The 13,978-nt window shown below is 38.3% G+C and overlaps 3 protein-coding genes across 3 annotated transcripts; 2 read left to right on the forward strand and 1 right to left on the reverse strand.

The window, feature by feature from the left end:
* Positions 1-296: 296 nt before the first annotated feature.
* Positions 297-10,008, reverse strand: LOC145911494 (tubulin--tyrosine ligase-like protein 12). Its single transcript, XM_082998860.1, has 12 exons — positions 9,845-10,008; positions 9,384-9,558; positions 8,823-8,956; positions 8,497-8,656; positions 8,185-8,318; positions 7,699-7,886; positions 7,513-7,628; positions 7,077-7,273; positions 6,616-6,770; positions 6,151-6,304; positions 5,640-5,781; positions 297-736 (listed from the first exon to the last, which is right to left on the reverse strand). Exons 1-12 carry the CDS (start codon positions 9,962-9,964, stop codon positions 582-584), a joined length of 1,830 nt encoding a protein of 609 aa, XP_082854986.1. The 5' UTR covers positions 9,965-10,008; the 3' UTR covers positions 297-581.
* Positions 2,908-5,293, forward strand: LOC145911503 (uncharacterized). The gene has a single exon (XM_082998875.1). The coding sequence runs from the start codon at positions 4,511-4,513 to the stop codon at positions 4,919-4,921; it is 411 nt and encodes a 136-aa protein (XP_082855001.1). The 5' UTR covers positions 2,908-4,510; the 3' UTR covers positions 4,922-5,293.
* A 294-nt stretch (positions 10,009-10,302) lies between the features above and the next one.
* On the forward strand, positions 10,303-13,541 carry LOC145911750 (uncharacterized). Its single transcript, XM_082999178.1, has 8 exons — positions 10,303-10,430; positions 10,718-10,831; positions 11,039-11,155; positions 11,464-11,634; positions 11,950-12,035; positions 12,299-12,782; positions 12,882-12,941; positions 13,170-13,541. Exons 1-8 carry the CDS (start codon positions 10,382-10,384, stop codon positions 13,376-13,378), a joined length of 1,290 nt encoding a protein of 429 aa, XP_082855304.1. The 5' UTR covers positions 10,303-10,381; the 3' UTR covers positions 13,379-13,541.
* The last annotated feature ends 437 nt before the right edge of the window (positions 13,542-13,978 follow it).

Genomic DNA, 13,978 nt, shown 5'->3' on the forward strand with positions numbered 1-13,978 from the left:
CTAGAATACCAAGAAACAATGTTAAATTTCTCGCCGTTGCGTGTCCATGTATTAAACCATAAACTAGAGGCCACTTGTACAGAGACAATTGATATTATTTATCAGTACAGCCTTTTCCATAAGTATGTTTTAAAATATTAGGAAGGTCGGCAACCCTACCTACAAACTCAATCAAAAGTGGAAGGGGGTGTGGCATGACTTGAGGGGATGTGGTATAGGGATAAGAACTACAGTTGTGGAGCAAAATTGTTTAAAAACCTAATCTAGAATCGCTGTAACCCAACTCCGTCGTTAAACAATAGTTTATTGACGCTTGTTCTGCGTATTCGAGGTAAAGTACATTCTGTGTAGATACCAAAAAATTTAAACAGGCCTTCGGGTGACTGAAAGTAGCTTTAACGATGTCAAAATGTGAGTCTACTGCCGAAAAAAACATCCAATGGCTACCGATGTGACTCATACTGTTACAGAACTGATCTATGGCGCTGACAAAGTCTTATATACACTTGCCTACAAGTTCAAATGCGCTGGAAAAGCAAACAGCACGACAGGACAACTGTGTTACGCAGAAAGGCGTCACGTTACAGGTCTGAGATGTCCGTGAAGTTGCTGCTGGATTGGCCGAGGAAAAGTAGACGGAACGCGTCGTCCAAGAAGTCTGGATAATATTTACAAGCTCTTGTAAAATCCGGGATGAAATTGCATTCGAACAACACCGGCGTCATCGTCTTCAAACCTAATGGGAAAATAAAAATAGTTGAATGCTCGGCGATCAACCATGGAATTCTGACCCAACGGGTAACGCGTGGATGAATGCTACATCGCAGTTTTAACCAGAGAATATAGGGATCACCTTGAACCACAAAAGTCTTCAGCAGAAATCGTTTTCGTTTTTCGCCACGCCAAACCTGCAGTTATACCACTACAACGTAGACATTGTGGACAATCGAGTTATAAAAATTAAACCTGAAATTTGGCAAAAATTGTTCCCGGAAATCTCATTTTCCACAAGCAAACACCACAGATTCTGCGTTATACTTCACAATTTGTTGCCAGAGGTTACCATACAGGACTGGTTCCTGTTTAAAGGTTAAGAGCCCACTTGATCCATCGCCAAGCGTTGTCACTTGCCACCTCGACATTGTTACGTCACAATTTCCTGAGCCAGCAGACAATCGCATACAAGTAACAGGACGCAGTGTGACGTCAGAATATTTGGCAAGGAAAAGCATAAGAGCGTTGGAAAAGCAAAAGCAAATGAAGCAAGATAGTAGTTTATCAACGCACAAAAAGTTGTACTTTTGTAAATTTGTATTTGTGAGTTATGGAATGCGCTCCAGGTCTTGATATTTGTAACCTTCTGCAAGTATTGTGTGTTAGTAATCATTAAAACCACTGTGTTAAATGGTAGTGCAGAAAACGACAATGCCAAGTATGTCAGGGATATGCGTGCACAAGCCGAAAACGCTAAAATCAAAGGTTGGAAGCAAGTAATAACAGGTAGTATAACATGAGCTTCCGCATATAACAACTGACCGTTCTTCACTTAAGGTCCATCATATCATGCAAATGTTACTTGTATGGATTTGGTGAGGATTGTTGAGTTTTTTTGACCCTAGTTTGGCTTCCTAACCTGTTGTCTAAGGGACTTTATGACCGCAAGTGGTACGTAGCGACCACATCATGGGGATATCTTCCCAAAACAAATGCTTTCTGGACAAAATTTAACAGAGTTGCAAGCATCACTTAAAAGTTGTTCGCACAAACGTAATTAAAAAGAAGTTTTTGTGTTAAGGTGGTAAAGGATAACACCTGCATGACAACATTTATAATATATGGCAGTATGGGTGTCAACGGAAATACTGCGACCCGGTACAAAAGTACCTTTGAATACCATAATTGTGGAGATTTAAAATCATTTTGCGACAATTTTTATGCCCTGTTGTCTCAGTTTATGGAGATAATATATTGGGGCCACTTTTCGAAATCCGGGTATGATAGCACTCGATCCACAGCTAATGTTTAATCAATACTTAGCCCATATTTCGTCGGTCGAGATAAGGGCTGCTAGCCAACGATGTCGCACCGGGCGATACCACCATCGCCACCATAAAACGCGTGGACGTTCGTAATTACAACCTCCGCAAATTTAACGGGAATGGTCAGCAAAGAGAAAGGTCAGTTGACAAAACGCTGTATCATGACCGACGGGAGTCTTCTTGTTGACTGTTAAGATTGGTGTCGTGTGTTTTAGTGCATTTGTTATTTATTCCTAAATGAAAATATGTTGCATTGAAAGGCAATCACGTTGTGTAGGTAACCAGAGTTGAGATATGTAAAGCAGACGTTTCAAACACAACTGTGTTTATCATCACTGCTTTTATGCTACAGGTGTGTTTGAAACGTTTGGTTGCTATATGTAGCACCTTAGCTTTGACTTTCAAATCAGAAAGCTTGAAGTTTTTTTCCGAAAGGCAATAAATCAAAACACATTGAGTAGAAACATAATATGCAGTGTAAAGGTGTTGAGTGTCTGTGAAAAACCTTGATAGGCAGAACAATGAAGGCAATTAAACATCTTCATGTGGCAAAGCACAGCACAGAACAAAATTACCGGCTCATCATGCATCAAATTTTGTAAAGCATTCCAATCCGGTCGTCTTCCGATAGAGGTTATAGAAGCTACCCATGCGAAACGAGCGGGCACAAAAAAGCGTAACGTCGTTCGAACGAGGCTCTTGTTCATTTTAGTTCAGAGAAGGGCGTTTACAAGTTGGACGTGCTAGTGGGCTTGTGTGGTTACCCAGGCGTAACGATGCTCAGTGGACCATTACGGCGTTTATTGACTTAATCCAGGTTTCTAGACTTGCACAGACGGGATGTGAGAGTTTCGGTTTATTGTGAGCCATCGTCTCGTTTTGAAGAAATGAAACCTAGTTGTAATGATGCGATGTGCTTTGGATCAAAGCTTGGAAATAATTATCTTAAATTCAGAATTCGTGACTGTTTCGCTACTGAAATTGTCAAGTACATGTACATGTACCAAAGTCAGGAATAAGTAGTATTTTGAAACCGCATAACTTTTCGTTTTCTCCACTTTTGAGAGTTTTTTGCCGCATTCAATTCGCTATCACCAACACACACTAATTTTAAGGGAAATAAAAAACCGCAAAAACAACAGACGTGTTCATAGAAGAAGGCAAGTAAGCAACGGAGCAACGCCACAGAAGCGTGAAAGGCAGTCAAGAATCGGGCAGTTCCGACATAATAGCTGGCAATATAACATCATACCCAAAGGGCAGGAACGGTTTTGTTGCTCGACAACTTTAACGTCCAGTCGTGATGGTCATAAATGTGGTTTGATGTTGGAAGAAAAGTCGAGGTGGTAGGTTGTAATAACTCCCCCAGGACAAATGCTAAACGTATAAACTAGTTTCGTTTTAAGGTTGTGGTAAAAGCGGAAACAGATTCCCAAGTGGATACGAAGACCTTGAACTACAAAGTCGAAAGGACAGACAATAAGTAGTGTTTCACAAGCTTATATTGGTTTTTGATTTTGTCAGAAAGTCCAGGGGGTGAAAGTGATAAAGAGTAGGATGTTTACTAGGGCAGAAAATTCGTACTCCCCATTGTTTAAATCGAAAGTAACGGCGAAAAAGGCAAACAGGGATTCTTCATGGCTTTTGCATGACGTGATTGTGGTTATAATCGTGGTGAAGGCCGCATAGCGTTTAAAAGGGAACTTGTAAAAAAGTCTCAAAAACATGGGTGGTTCAACTCTTCTTCCATACATTTCTGTCAAACTTGAAAAACACGAAATCGCGCTTGCTTTAACACAACGTGATATCAGGTCATGGTGACACTAGCTTGGCCTTTGCAGCATGAGCCAGTGGCACGCACAACACAGCGTCAACTGTCCGACTCAGCGAAACGTCATACGATGACTGTTTTGCTGGTGTAGGTTTTGTCCGTATGTTGACGCACGCAGACAGATTGCAGCTGAACTAAAATTGTAGGATTTCCTATAAGTGTCATAGTTGTCACTTTAAGAGCCTTGTGATTGGTTGCAAATAGATCAGAAGTAACATTAGCGGGTCAGTACACCATTAAGTATTTGTTAGCCCATGTGTACTAATATGTAAATTTCGTAACTATAGTGATTATGTTGAGACCACCGGGTTTTCCAGACATTTCGTTTGAATTTCCAGCAATAGAATGTCTTGAGAAAGTCTTGAAAAAGTTGAGAGTTTGTATAATCTTAAAACACATTCAAAACGATTTTTTTGTGTGAAATAACAGTTATTTCGATTTGTTAGGTCAACACGAAAAATACATGTGGCGTTTGTATAAAAATTGTGCGTAGCATTGTCCTAATACAGCAATTCATCTGCTTCTGTCTCTAAACCTTAAAACGTGATGTTGGCTGCAGGCCTCATTTAATGCATTTTTTCAGTCTCCAGGTAGAGCTAGCAATACTGAGTTGTGTTAGTGCATCCTGTTAGCTGCGTGAATGGCGGGAGAACATAGGAATAACGACGGAAACTTCGCGTCAGCACTGCACACAGTTCTAGTGGGTGGAGGAATTATAATCTTCCTACTCTGGTGGAACCGCAAGAAGAAGGTGGCGATCGCGTCCGGAGCAACAGGGGACGAAACAGGCACGGAAAGCTACGGATATGTGGAAGACGTCACTACCGGGATAGCACTCAAGCGCCACACAGCGGACGTATCGACGCAGACGGATTTCGGCCCCAGTAGCGACATCGAGCGGAAGCCGGTGTACGTCGAAGTGGATGTTCGTGACGTCATGTGTTGTCGTCATCGCAGCGAACTGAAAGTCAACCTCAGTACCGGTGACGTCACGAGAAGCGACAGTCTCGTTCGGACGACGGGAGGTTACGTGACGACAAAAGTGCATTGATGACGTCATCTTGATGAAATTTAATTTCTGATCGTCTTAAATTTGTAAACAATTGTTAGATTGCAAACAAGTCGCTCACGGTTGGAATCGAACCCACAACCTTCGGGTGTCGTTCACTCTTCCGAAAGTGAAGAGATTAAAAGCTTAAACGTTTTAGCGCGATACCAGTTGGTCATACTTTTTGATGAAGTAGAATACGATTAGTGCATTGGTATGAACTATGAAAGCTGTGAATTCACGCAGAATTCGTATTTTTAGGCGTTTTTGTTGCCTTTTGTGTGAACAACTTATGAATATCTCTGTGTTTTTGTGGTTTTAAAGTGAACTTTATCCAGTGAACCGAAAACTTGGAAATAAACTTTTTGCAAAGCATGAACGAGTTTTAGTCGAATTTATGAACCTGGAACAAGTGCTCATTGATAAAAGTAAAAGCATATTAGTTTTGTTGGGAGTAATCACCACTACCTGTTACAAACAACATCGGTTACATCTTCGAGGTTTACCTTTGACTAACGCACAGTTTGACACTTAAAAAAACAAATTGCTTCGCACAATGCGAACAGGCTGTTCGTTACAACTGCACACACGCAGTTCAGGTTATGGCGCCACAACCGCATTGCTTCAATGCACTCACAGACAATCGGAAAATTCCATTAAACCTATAGACTATCTAAGAACTCCCGGCTACACAGCTAGCTACGTAATCAGGCGGGCTTACCGGTATTGGAGTCCTTGCACCAACGAAGCATTCCGTCGATACTGCAGATTGTCCTTGAATTCGGGTAATCTCCAAGACCGTAAGGTGGCTCCCTCGACGTCGCCGAGCGAAACAGATCGTTGATGCATTCGTGGAAACGGTGCTACGATCAAAACGACGGTTTGAAATCGAATCGTAAAATTGAACATATCTAATCGATAGCGCTGGGCAATTTTAAAAACGAACTTATGGGCAGGAAAAGTGTAAACGGCGGCGAAAACGAACTAAGTTGTCTTATTAATTCCAAATAAAAAACTTGGACATCAACAAAGTTACAGCATCAACATTTGACTTTCAAATTCTGGGCATCACTGTTAAAAAAATTAAATTTTTAGTTTTAAGTTAACAGATTTTTCACAAGTGCATTCCTGTTGAACAGTACAGGGATTTTGCAATCAAGGTCCATATCCCAACCTCTTCACAACCAAACAGTTCATTGTAATGTATGTGTTCAGATTTAGAAGGGACCTACCTCGACATCAGACCACCGGTGGTCAGGATATTGCTCTTCAAACATCGGGGGAAACTCCTCGCATTTAACATTTTTGAGCTTCGTGCCACCCTCCACATAATTCATCACAGTAAAATGCTTCTCGTAGTCATCAAAGTGATCGAGCGAATAGTCTCTGCAGAAAACAAATGGCGAGGTTCAAAATGAAGTACGGTTAAAGTTTTTTTTTTTATTTTCTCAAAACTATGGAAATAATTGTACAATTTTGTTTATTATGATTTACTCATACAAATTTATAATCCAATGCATTTTTCTTGCCTTGAAAATTAAATGTTTTAATCTATACGTTGAAAGAAAAAATTTCTCCGTTTTAAGAAAACACTATTTTATGTATTGGATGGCACAATGGGCATTAACTGCCACTGCCAGGTAAGTAACATAGTTCCAACCAGAGCTCCTGTTCCAAATAGAGGAACCAACACTTACTTATTTGCAAAGCGTAGAAAAAACTTCTTGCAAATATGAAGTTTAAGTGGTTTCACAGAGGAAAGGAGCACAGTAAAACTAAAATCCATCTTCACTCTGCTCTCGATGTCATCACGACGAAATAGAACGGGATCTTCAACGTACTTGCAAACAATCTAATGACAAAAATGAAAGGTACGTCAGAGGAATACAGTATCAAAAAACCTAATTCCAAAACTTTGTAGAAGAAAGGTTGCTAGAAACTTGTATTAAACAATGTAACAAGAAAAGACACTTGGGTCAGAGATTTTCTTTGGGCAAATTAAAAGCATGCTTTGAAAACTTATGAGCCATGATTAAAACAATTTCGGAAAACCTGAATTGGTTTAAACCGACAGAAACTTTTGTGTTATTTCCGGTGTGATCACCACGACAACTTCACAAGTCTATCAACAATTCATTGACAAAAACATATTTTTTACCCTGGGGGAATTTTCTTCACGAAGGCGAATAATTTGATTCAGGTTGTTTGTGACTTGGTGCCCTGTAGACCTGGATTGATTCCAGATCTTCGATATCCAACAATTATCTTTTTCTTCTTTAGCTTGTTGTTGAAAATGCGAAACAAACTGTGGTAGTTCATACAGAAGGTTGAAAGTGATCGGGTGCCAGTGGGAATCTGCAGAAAACAAGTTGGAATTACATTTATTTTGAACACACAAACAGTAGAGGCACATGATAATAATGAAGCTGAACTGTTCAAGTCTTGCCAGATGTTTTTCTCCAAACTGACGACATATTTTTTGCAATGAGAATGGTCAAATACTACACCATATATATATCTGCTTGAGCTATTACAACTTTACTGTTATTCAATGTATATACACCGTAGTTCACCATAAACAAAAATACAAACACCTTTTCCACTAGAGGATGCCCTCTTTCCGAAATCAGCAAAGAAATCTTTACAATGAATTAAAGTTTGACATGGAAAAACGTTGACAAGCTTTTTGGGATGTTGTTCACTAAATTTTCTGAAACATATGTCACAAAATTAAATAAGACATGAATTAATTTTTGTAATTATCCATACAAGCGACTCACTTGAAGTCTTTTAAAGCCTTCGAGTAAAAGACAACGTCTGCCTCTTCTACATTGTCAACAAGTTCAAATGTTTCAAAGTCTTTAATGCAGTCTTGTAGGATTTCCATGTACAACTTTAGCTTTTTCTTGTCGGGTGAGTTGCAGCTCGTTGTGCTCGGCAAAGTTTCCTTAGTTATTTTGAACCAATCCTGGAATGCAAACAAAGATTCAAATTATAACTTGCTGAATAATTTGGATAGAGACAGTCAGTCAGTTTATTTTCAACAAAACATTTCTTTTTAATTAACATGACATTGGTTACGAATGATCAAAATGTTTATGTTTTTTATGTGATATCAGTGTGTGGTTATTCTTTATCAATAAAATAACCTACAGACACTGGACAACATGAAGATGTGTTTTGTTAGTATCACCGCTCCACTGGGGTTGTCTATGTCAGTAAAATGTGAAAACTGCTGATGAATTTTTGATTTTATCTGGTCTTACCTCATACTTTTTATCTTCAACCAATGACGCTTCAGAAGGCAGATGGGTGAGATCAATTGGTTGCCAAGGTAACAAGCGACATTGTCTAATGATTGGTTCTTTCTCGTATAGAGCAAAATCCCTTGTCAGTTCATCTGCAAAGATCCACTTAGTCATGACTTAATTATATTGTATACATACATAAATATATACAAGTATTTGGACCTACAGAACATTGTGCATTTACAAAATCAGTTTAATTCCTCGAATGTTGAAAAAGTTTGTAAAAATTCAAAATCCAAGTATAATAAATTTTCATTATTTTTAGTTTACCTCCGTACTCCAAGTCAACAATAGGCCACATGATGGAGTAAGCGATCTGTTTTGGTTGATAAAAGAACGGAACCATTGCAACAGTTGGCTCATCAGAATGGATAATTCTTGAACCAAACTCATCCAAAAGGTACCACACAGACTGGAGCTGTTGTTCGGCCTGTCAATCATCAATAGCATTTATTTGGCTGTGTTTGCTACAAAAAATTGTGTCTTATCTAAGCTATTTTTGAACCCCGCAAGCCATAAATAAAAAGCATCAATCAGTTTAAGTATATAGTGCATGCCTGTACTGTGTGACGTTTAAAACAAGGCAATGAAATTACATTTTGCGCATACGAGTAAGTTTGGTTGAACTTCCAAAGATCTTTAACAATGTTGTTGACGATGTCGTCGTCTGGGTTGAAACACTCTCCGTGAACAGAATAACCAAACAATTCAGCCAAACGTGGCACAAGTCCTAGAAACCAAATTATAGGTGGTGTAATTGGTGCAACCTCATATCAAAGAAGTAATTTGCCAGGACAGTTAGTAAATGTCAATCCAATGCATATGAAATGAACCTATTTTGAAACCACACATTATTTACAACCATATTCATTGCCATAAAATGATGTTGCGAATATAGGTTTTGTTTTAACCTGGGGTTCAGATAACAACAAATAGTGTGGTTACATGCCATAACAAATGTGCTAACTACCGAACATAAATAAAAGTCGTGTGTGTTAAATGCTATTTTAAAAAATTAAAAACTTTTTTTTGAATAATAATAATAATACATTGCATCAATAATAGAGAAACGTCAGAAATTGACTACAGGAATCAGCCTTTGCAAGTAGGTGACCAAGCTCTAGGAACATTGCATCAATATTCACAACTAAATGTACCTGGTGCTTGACATAACTGTTTTGCAACATTCATGGGTGTGTACGTCCATGCATGGTCAATGAGGAAAACCATGTTTGGGTCCCTGGCACTAACACCATCCTCGGTGGAAACTACGGCTTTTAAACCTTTTTCTTCGTCGTGAGTAAGAAAGAACACATCACCGGCATCATAAACCTTGACAATGAAAAGAAATAATACCAGTGCAATTGTGCACTAGACCCAAATGATCTAGTCAGGTTAGACATCAATAAATCGAATATGTGGATTACACAGTCTGCGCAAAAGACAGATTAAAAAGTTTTTATTTGAGGTTATGTTGTTTCGACGAATATTATTTGCTTGTAATATTTAAACTTTTTTGAATGTTAATGCAATAGCTACTTTTTTGGGCGGATTATCAGCAATTTTTTGCAAAAGAGCGACATTTTTCCAATCTGGCACAAAAAGTACAGAGACCAACCTCACTTTCCAATTTGTAATGCAAAGCTCTGAGAAAATGCGGACTCAAGCCATTCGCGAACAACGGGTCTTTGTAAATTTCACAAAATTCCTCAAACGACAATAATTCTTCAGCAGCCATTTCAACAAACAACAATTGCTGTTGATATTGCAAACTTCGCCACTTTCTGGATTGACGCGCAAGCAACCAAATCCACGTGAGTTTTCGCTACGGTTGGTTACACAAGACACATGATGTCTATTAATGTAACTAAAGTTAATAAACATATTTTATGTTTTGCCAAGCAAATAGACTCAAAAATATATTTTCAAACTTACTATATTTGATATTTACTTTAAAGCTTTGTATACGCATCCTTCTTTCTTCGGTGATTAACTCATGAGGAATCTGGTTACAGGGTATCAAGTTTCTTTTGAAATAAAATACTAACACAAAAAGAGACGCAATGGACCTTACAATGTGGAAGAAACAACTGCTTTACAGGGTTATGTGTGTCCAATTTGCCATGTAGTGGTTGTTGTTGTGTAACAGGAAATCATGTTTGCTTTTGTCTGGTTGGTGTTAATTAGGATCGGAACCGATGCAGGTGGGGCATTGAACTTAAAACGATTATATGCAGAACATAAAAACGGATATTGTTAAGTTTTTAACTGTATCACAGAAGTGCTTTGTTAATGCGAAAAAATTCTGCCCAATAAAATTTTAAATGTGCTTTATAATCAAGTTTTAAGTTAATCATGCTATTACATTTGATCTCGATGTTGTATTTACCCTTGTTTAGTTGGCTGGTAAATACTTTGCTGATCCATTAAAAAATGTATGTTTGTATCGAAACTAAAACCCACAGAATCTTAGCATAAATACCCGTTTTAGAGAATATCCCGTCGGTATACTGGAGTATGGACAATGTGAACAACAGCATCATAACTGCAGATATTGGTGACATGGCAGTTTATTCTGCTTACATAAGCAATGTGTACAGTGTCAGTAAGTGGTCTCTTAATTTTTGCTCGTTATAATTATGAGTTTGGGGTGTCGCAATATAACCTGGAATCTTGCTTTGGAATTAACATCTGACATGCTTATGAGAGGGTGGATTTTATTTATCACGTAACAGAAACAACCAAGAGACCAGATACACAATCTATGTTTTTGTCCATTTTTTTCCATCTCTTACTCTCGTATTTTTCCAAGTTTCTGCCCCCGGTTTCCAAGGCAACGCGCTTCGAATCGATTCGGCAAAAGTTTACCTCGCGAATCTGGCGCCACCTGCCGAGGGAAACTGCATCACAGACCCCCTGCGTTGCGAAGGTAAATCAGTTAGTTGATGGAGTGTTCTTACTCACAAGAATCGGGTACAGCATTTACTAAATTTTTGTCTCAAAAGTGATATTATATGTGTGGAGAAAAAAGAAAAACGAATTATAATTAATGCGATTAATCTCACAAGTGTTATTTCATTTGGAGTAAAAAACAAGAATTAAACAACATCAACTTTAACAGTTTATAACGCAACCTATAAAGTTGAATGTTCTATTTTAATGTTTTGCTACTCTTCTAGCATTGTTTTATTGACATAGAATTTTCGCTTTGTCATTGTTTGTGTTTATTTGAACCAGGAAGTGGTCTGAGCGTGGGAATGTGGTTGAGGATAGATTATCACGGAGCGGATGAGATCAACTGCGTGTTCACGAGCTCGGAAAGGTGCACGCTCAGCGAAACTGGAGTCTCACTGTACCAAGGTGCAAAGTCGAAAAACCAAATATTCTCGGTCGTCCGACTTTCGAATGGTAAGCGACCGTTTCACAATCGCTTGTACTAAAATTTATTGGCGATAACAAAAATGTGTCGCAATAATTGCGTATTTAATTTCAGAAAATTAGCTGCGCGAGAACTTCTGCTTTACGTGTTTCTGAAACCATGTAAAAATGCTGCATAATATCGATTGCATTGGGTGTCAAGTTATACTGGGATGTAATATTTTAAAATAAAACAATTTAGAAAGAGTTAAAAACGTAATTTGTACTCATAATCATCTATACTGCACCTATATTGACAACAAACAAAATGCATATTTCAAACTTACATTGCGCAAATTCTCTCAGGATCTCTGTACACAGCGGCATGTTATTTGCCATCAAGACAATGGGTTTACTTAACCCTTACTTGGAGTCCATGGAATCAGCTCAAGGTAAATTGTAAGATCGCAAAAATATTCTTTTTATGCAACCTTCTTTAAAACGCACAGAAGTTAAGCAATGCCTCAACCTTCCTTAATCCTGCTGGTTGATAATAAATGTGAATATAAGTAAAATAAATGTAATAATAAGTAACATATACACAAGACGTTTAAACTACCATGTGTATTTATATTAGGTCTCCATACAACACAAAAATACTCAATGGTATCAAACTGTGCGAAGCAAATAAATTACTGCTATCATTACCTTGTAGCTCTACACGAACTGTACGGAAGCGAACTACACAGAGGCGCCGAACGCCTACCACTATCCCGACTCGATCGAAGAAAAACGGAACATCAGAATCGGCGACACCGCCAATGGTCACGTAGTCCTTATTGACGATCTCGCGTTGTGGTTTAACGAACTCTCGCCGCCAGAGGTCGCCAATTGCTGCAATGCCTCGATTTATTCGTCTGCTCCTTCCTCGACCAGCACTACAACTACAGCGGCACAGACAACAACAACTTTACAGGAAACAACAACAACGATGACAACAACAGTAACAATAGAAAACACGCCCATGTCCACAACGACAACTACACAGATAATAAGTTCTTCAACAGTTCCAACAACGACAACTCCAGTAACAACAACAGCAACAACCACAAAACCAGAAACAACAACAACGCAAATCAGTACAGAAACAATTTTATTATCTTCAACTTCCTTGACAACAATCACAACCATACAGCAAGGTATAAACACTTTATATTACTTGGTGTATGTGCATGGCAAAAGATCAAATGAGTTTGATTGAAAGTCTTTCATATTTATTGTTTTTCTTTCTGGTTTAGAAACGTCACCATCTTCAACAACGCCAACTCTTGAAAATTCCATTGTGGCATTATTGCACCGTAGGTTAGGGTAGCTGTTGTAACACGTGGGCTACTTTTGGATTTGATTTTGAAACATTGAACCCCAGACTGTCATATTTTAATGCATTTATTCTATTTTATTGTTGATGAATTCCGATTAAAGCTAATTGTGAAAAGTTTTTCCTAACTTAGTTGTTTTTCTTAAAAAAATGTTACTGCAAAATACTCCAAAATAGTCTTTTCGAGAATGATATTTTTTTGTTGCAGAACCGCTCTTTTGGTTTGCCTTCGTTGCTCTGATAATCGTCCTTATCATCACGATACGTTTTATTTGTTTGTGTCGACGAAAGCCTAAACCTCCACCAACACAACAAGAGACAGTTGGAGGGGGAGGACAAGTTCTACTTCTGCAAACGCAGTATGACGACACAATGCAATGTGATGATAACGTACAATTGCAAACTCATTTATTTTAATTCGTTTTTCTCGAGCTACATTATATAGCTGTTAAACCAACAATTTTTTTGTCTACATGCTCTGTACAATTTCATCGACATTTATGTAATAATTCGTCCACTTTTTAAAACTTTTGTGCACTTTTTTAAGCTTGCTATGGAGGCGCTTGGCTATTGCCGTTCGTTATGCTTAATTTACGTTCTAGCCAATAAAAGTGTTATTTCACAAAAAAGGTTTCCGAGCAGTGATAAGCTCCTCAGGCTGATAAATAATTAACTATTTCTCATCCAAATAGTTTGTAGAAATCGAAAAACATTTAAGGCAAACTGTCCGAATTCCTCTTGGCTTTCAATTTCCAAATGCGAGTGCCAGATTGATCATTTGGCAAACATGCCTTAGCTTATATATAAAAATCCAGGCTTTCTTATTAACTACGTTCAGTGCGAGTTGTCAAACCGTCAACAACGTGTTCGAATGTCAAGCTATTTCCTTCGCAAGTTCGACTTCAGAAAATTTTGTCGCTGCTGCGTTCTTGGTGAAATTTATAGCGGCGCAATATATGTAAGTTTTTTTGGCCAATGGTTGTCTCAGCAGCCGCGCCTTAATCTTGCACTTTTTGT

This window comes from Ascidia mentula, chromosome 8 (genome assembly GCF_947561715.1).
Source record: "Ascidia mentula chromosome 8, kaAscMent1.1, whole genome shotgun sequence".
Lineage (NCBI taxonomy): Eukaryota > Metazoa > Chordata > Ascidiacea > Phlebobranchia > Ascidiidae > Ascidia > Ascidia mentula.

Excerpts from the sequence above, each read along its gene's own strand:
- LOC145911503 (XM_082998875.1), top strand. The coding sequence starts at position 4,511 with ATGGCGGGAGAACATAGGAATAACGACGGAAACTTCGCGTCAGCACTG.
- LOC145911494 (XM_082998860.1), bottom strand. The coding sequence starts at position 9,964 with ATGGCTGCTGAAGAATTATTGTCGTTTGAGGAATTTTGTGAAATTTAC. Across the intron at positions 7,887-8,184 it reads TTGAAGATAAAAAGTATGAG|GATTGGTTCAAAATAACTAA; the intron begins GTAAGACCAGAT and ends TTTGCATTCCAG. Across the intron at positions 737-5,639 it reads GTGCAAGGACTCCAATACCG|GTTTGAAGACGATGACGCCG; the intron begins GTAAGCCCGCCT and ends TTTTCCCATTAG.
- LOC145911750 (XM_082999178.1), top strand. The coding sequence starts at position 10,382 with ATGTTTGCTTTTGTCTGGTTGGTGTTAATTAGGATCGGAACCGATGCA. Across the intron at positions 11,156-11,463 it reads AGACCCCCTGCGTTGCGAAG|GAAGTGGTCTGAGCGTGGGA; the intron begins GTAAATCAGTTA and ends TATTTGAACCAG. Across the intron at positions 11,635-11,949 it reads GGTCGTCCGACTTTCGAATG|GATCTCTGTACACAGCGGCA; the intron begins GTAAGCGACCGT and ends AAATTCTCTCAG.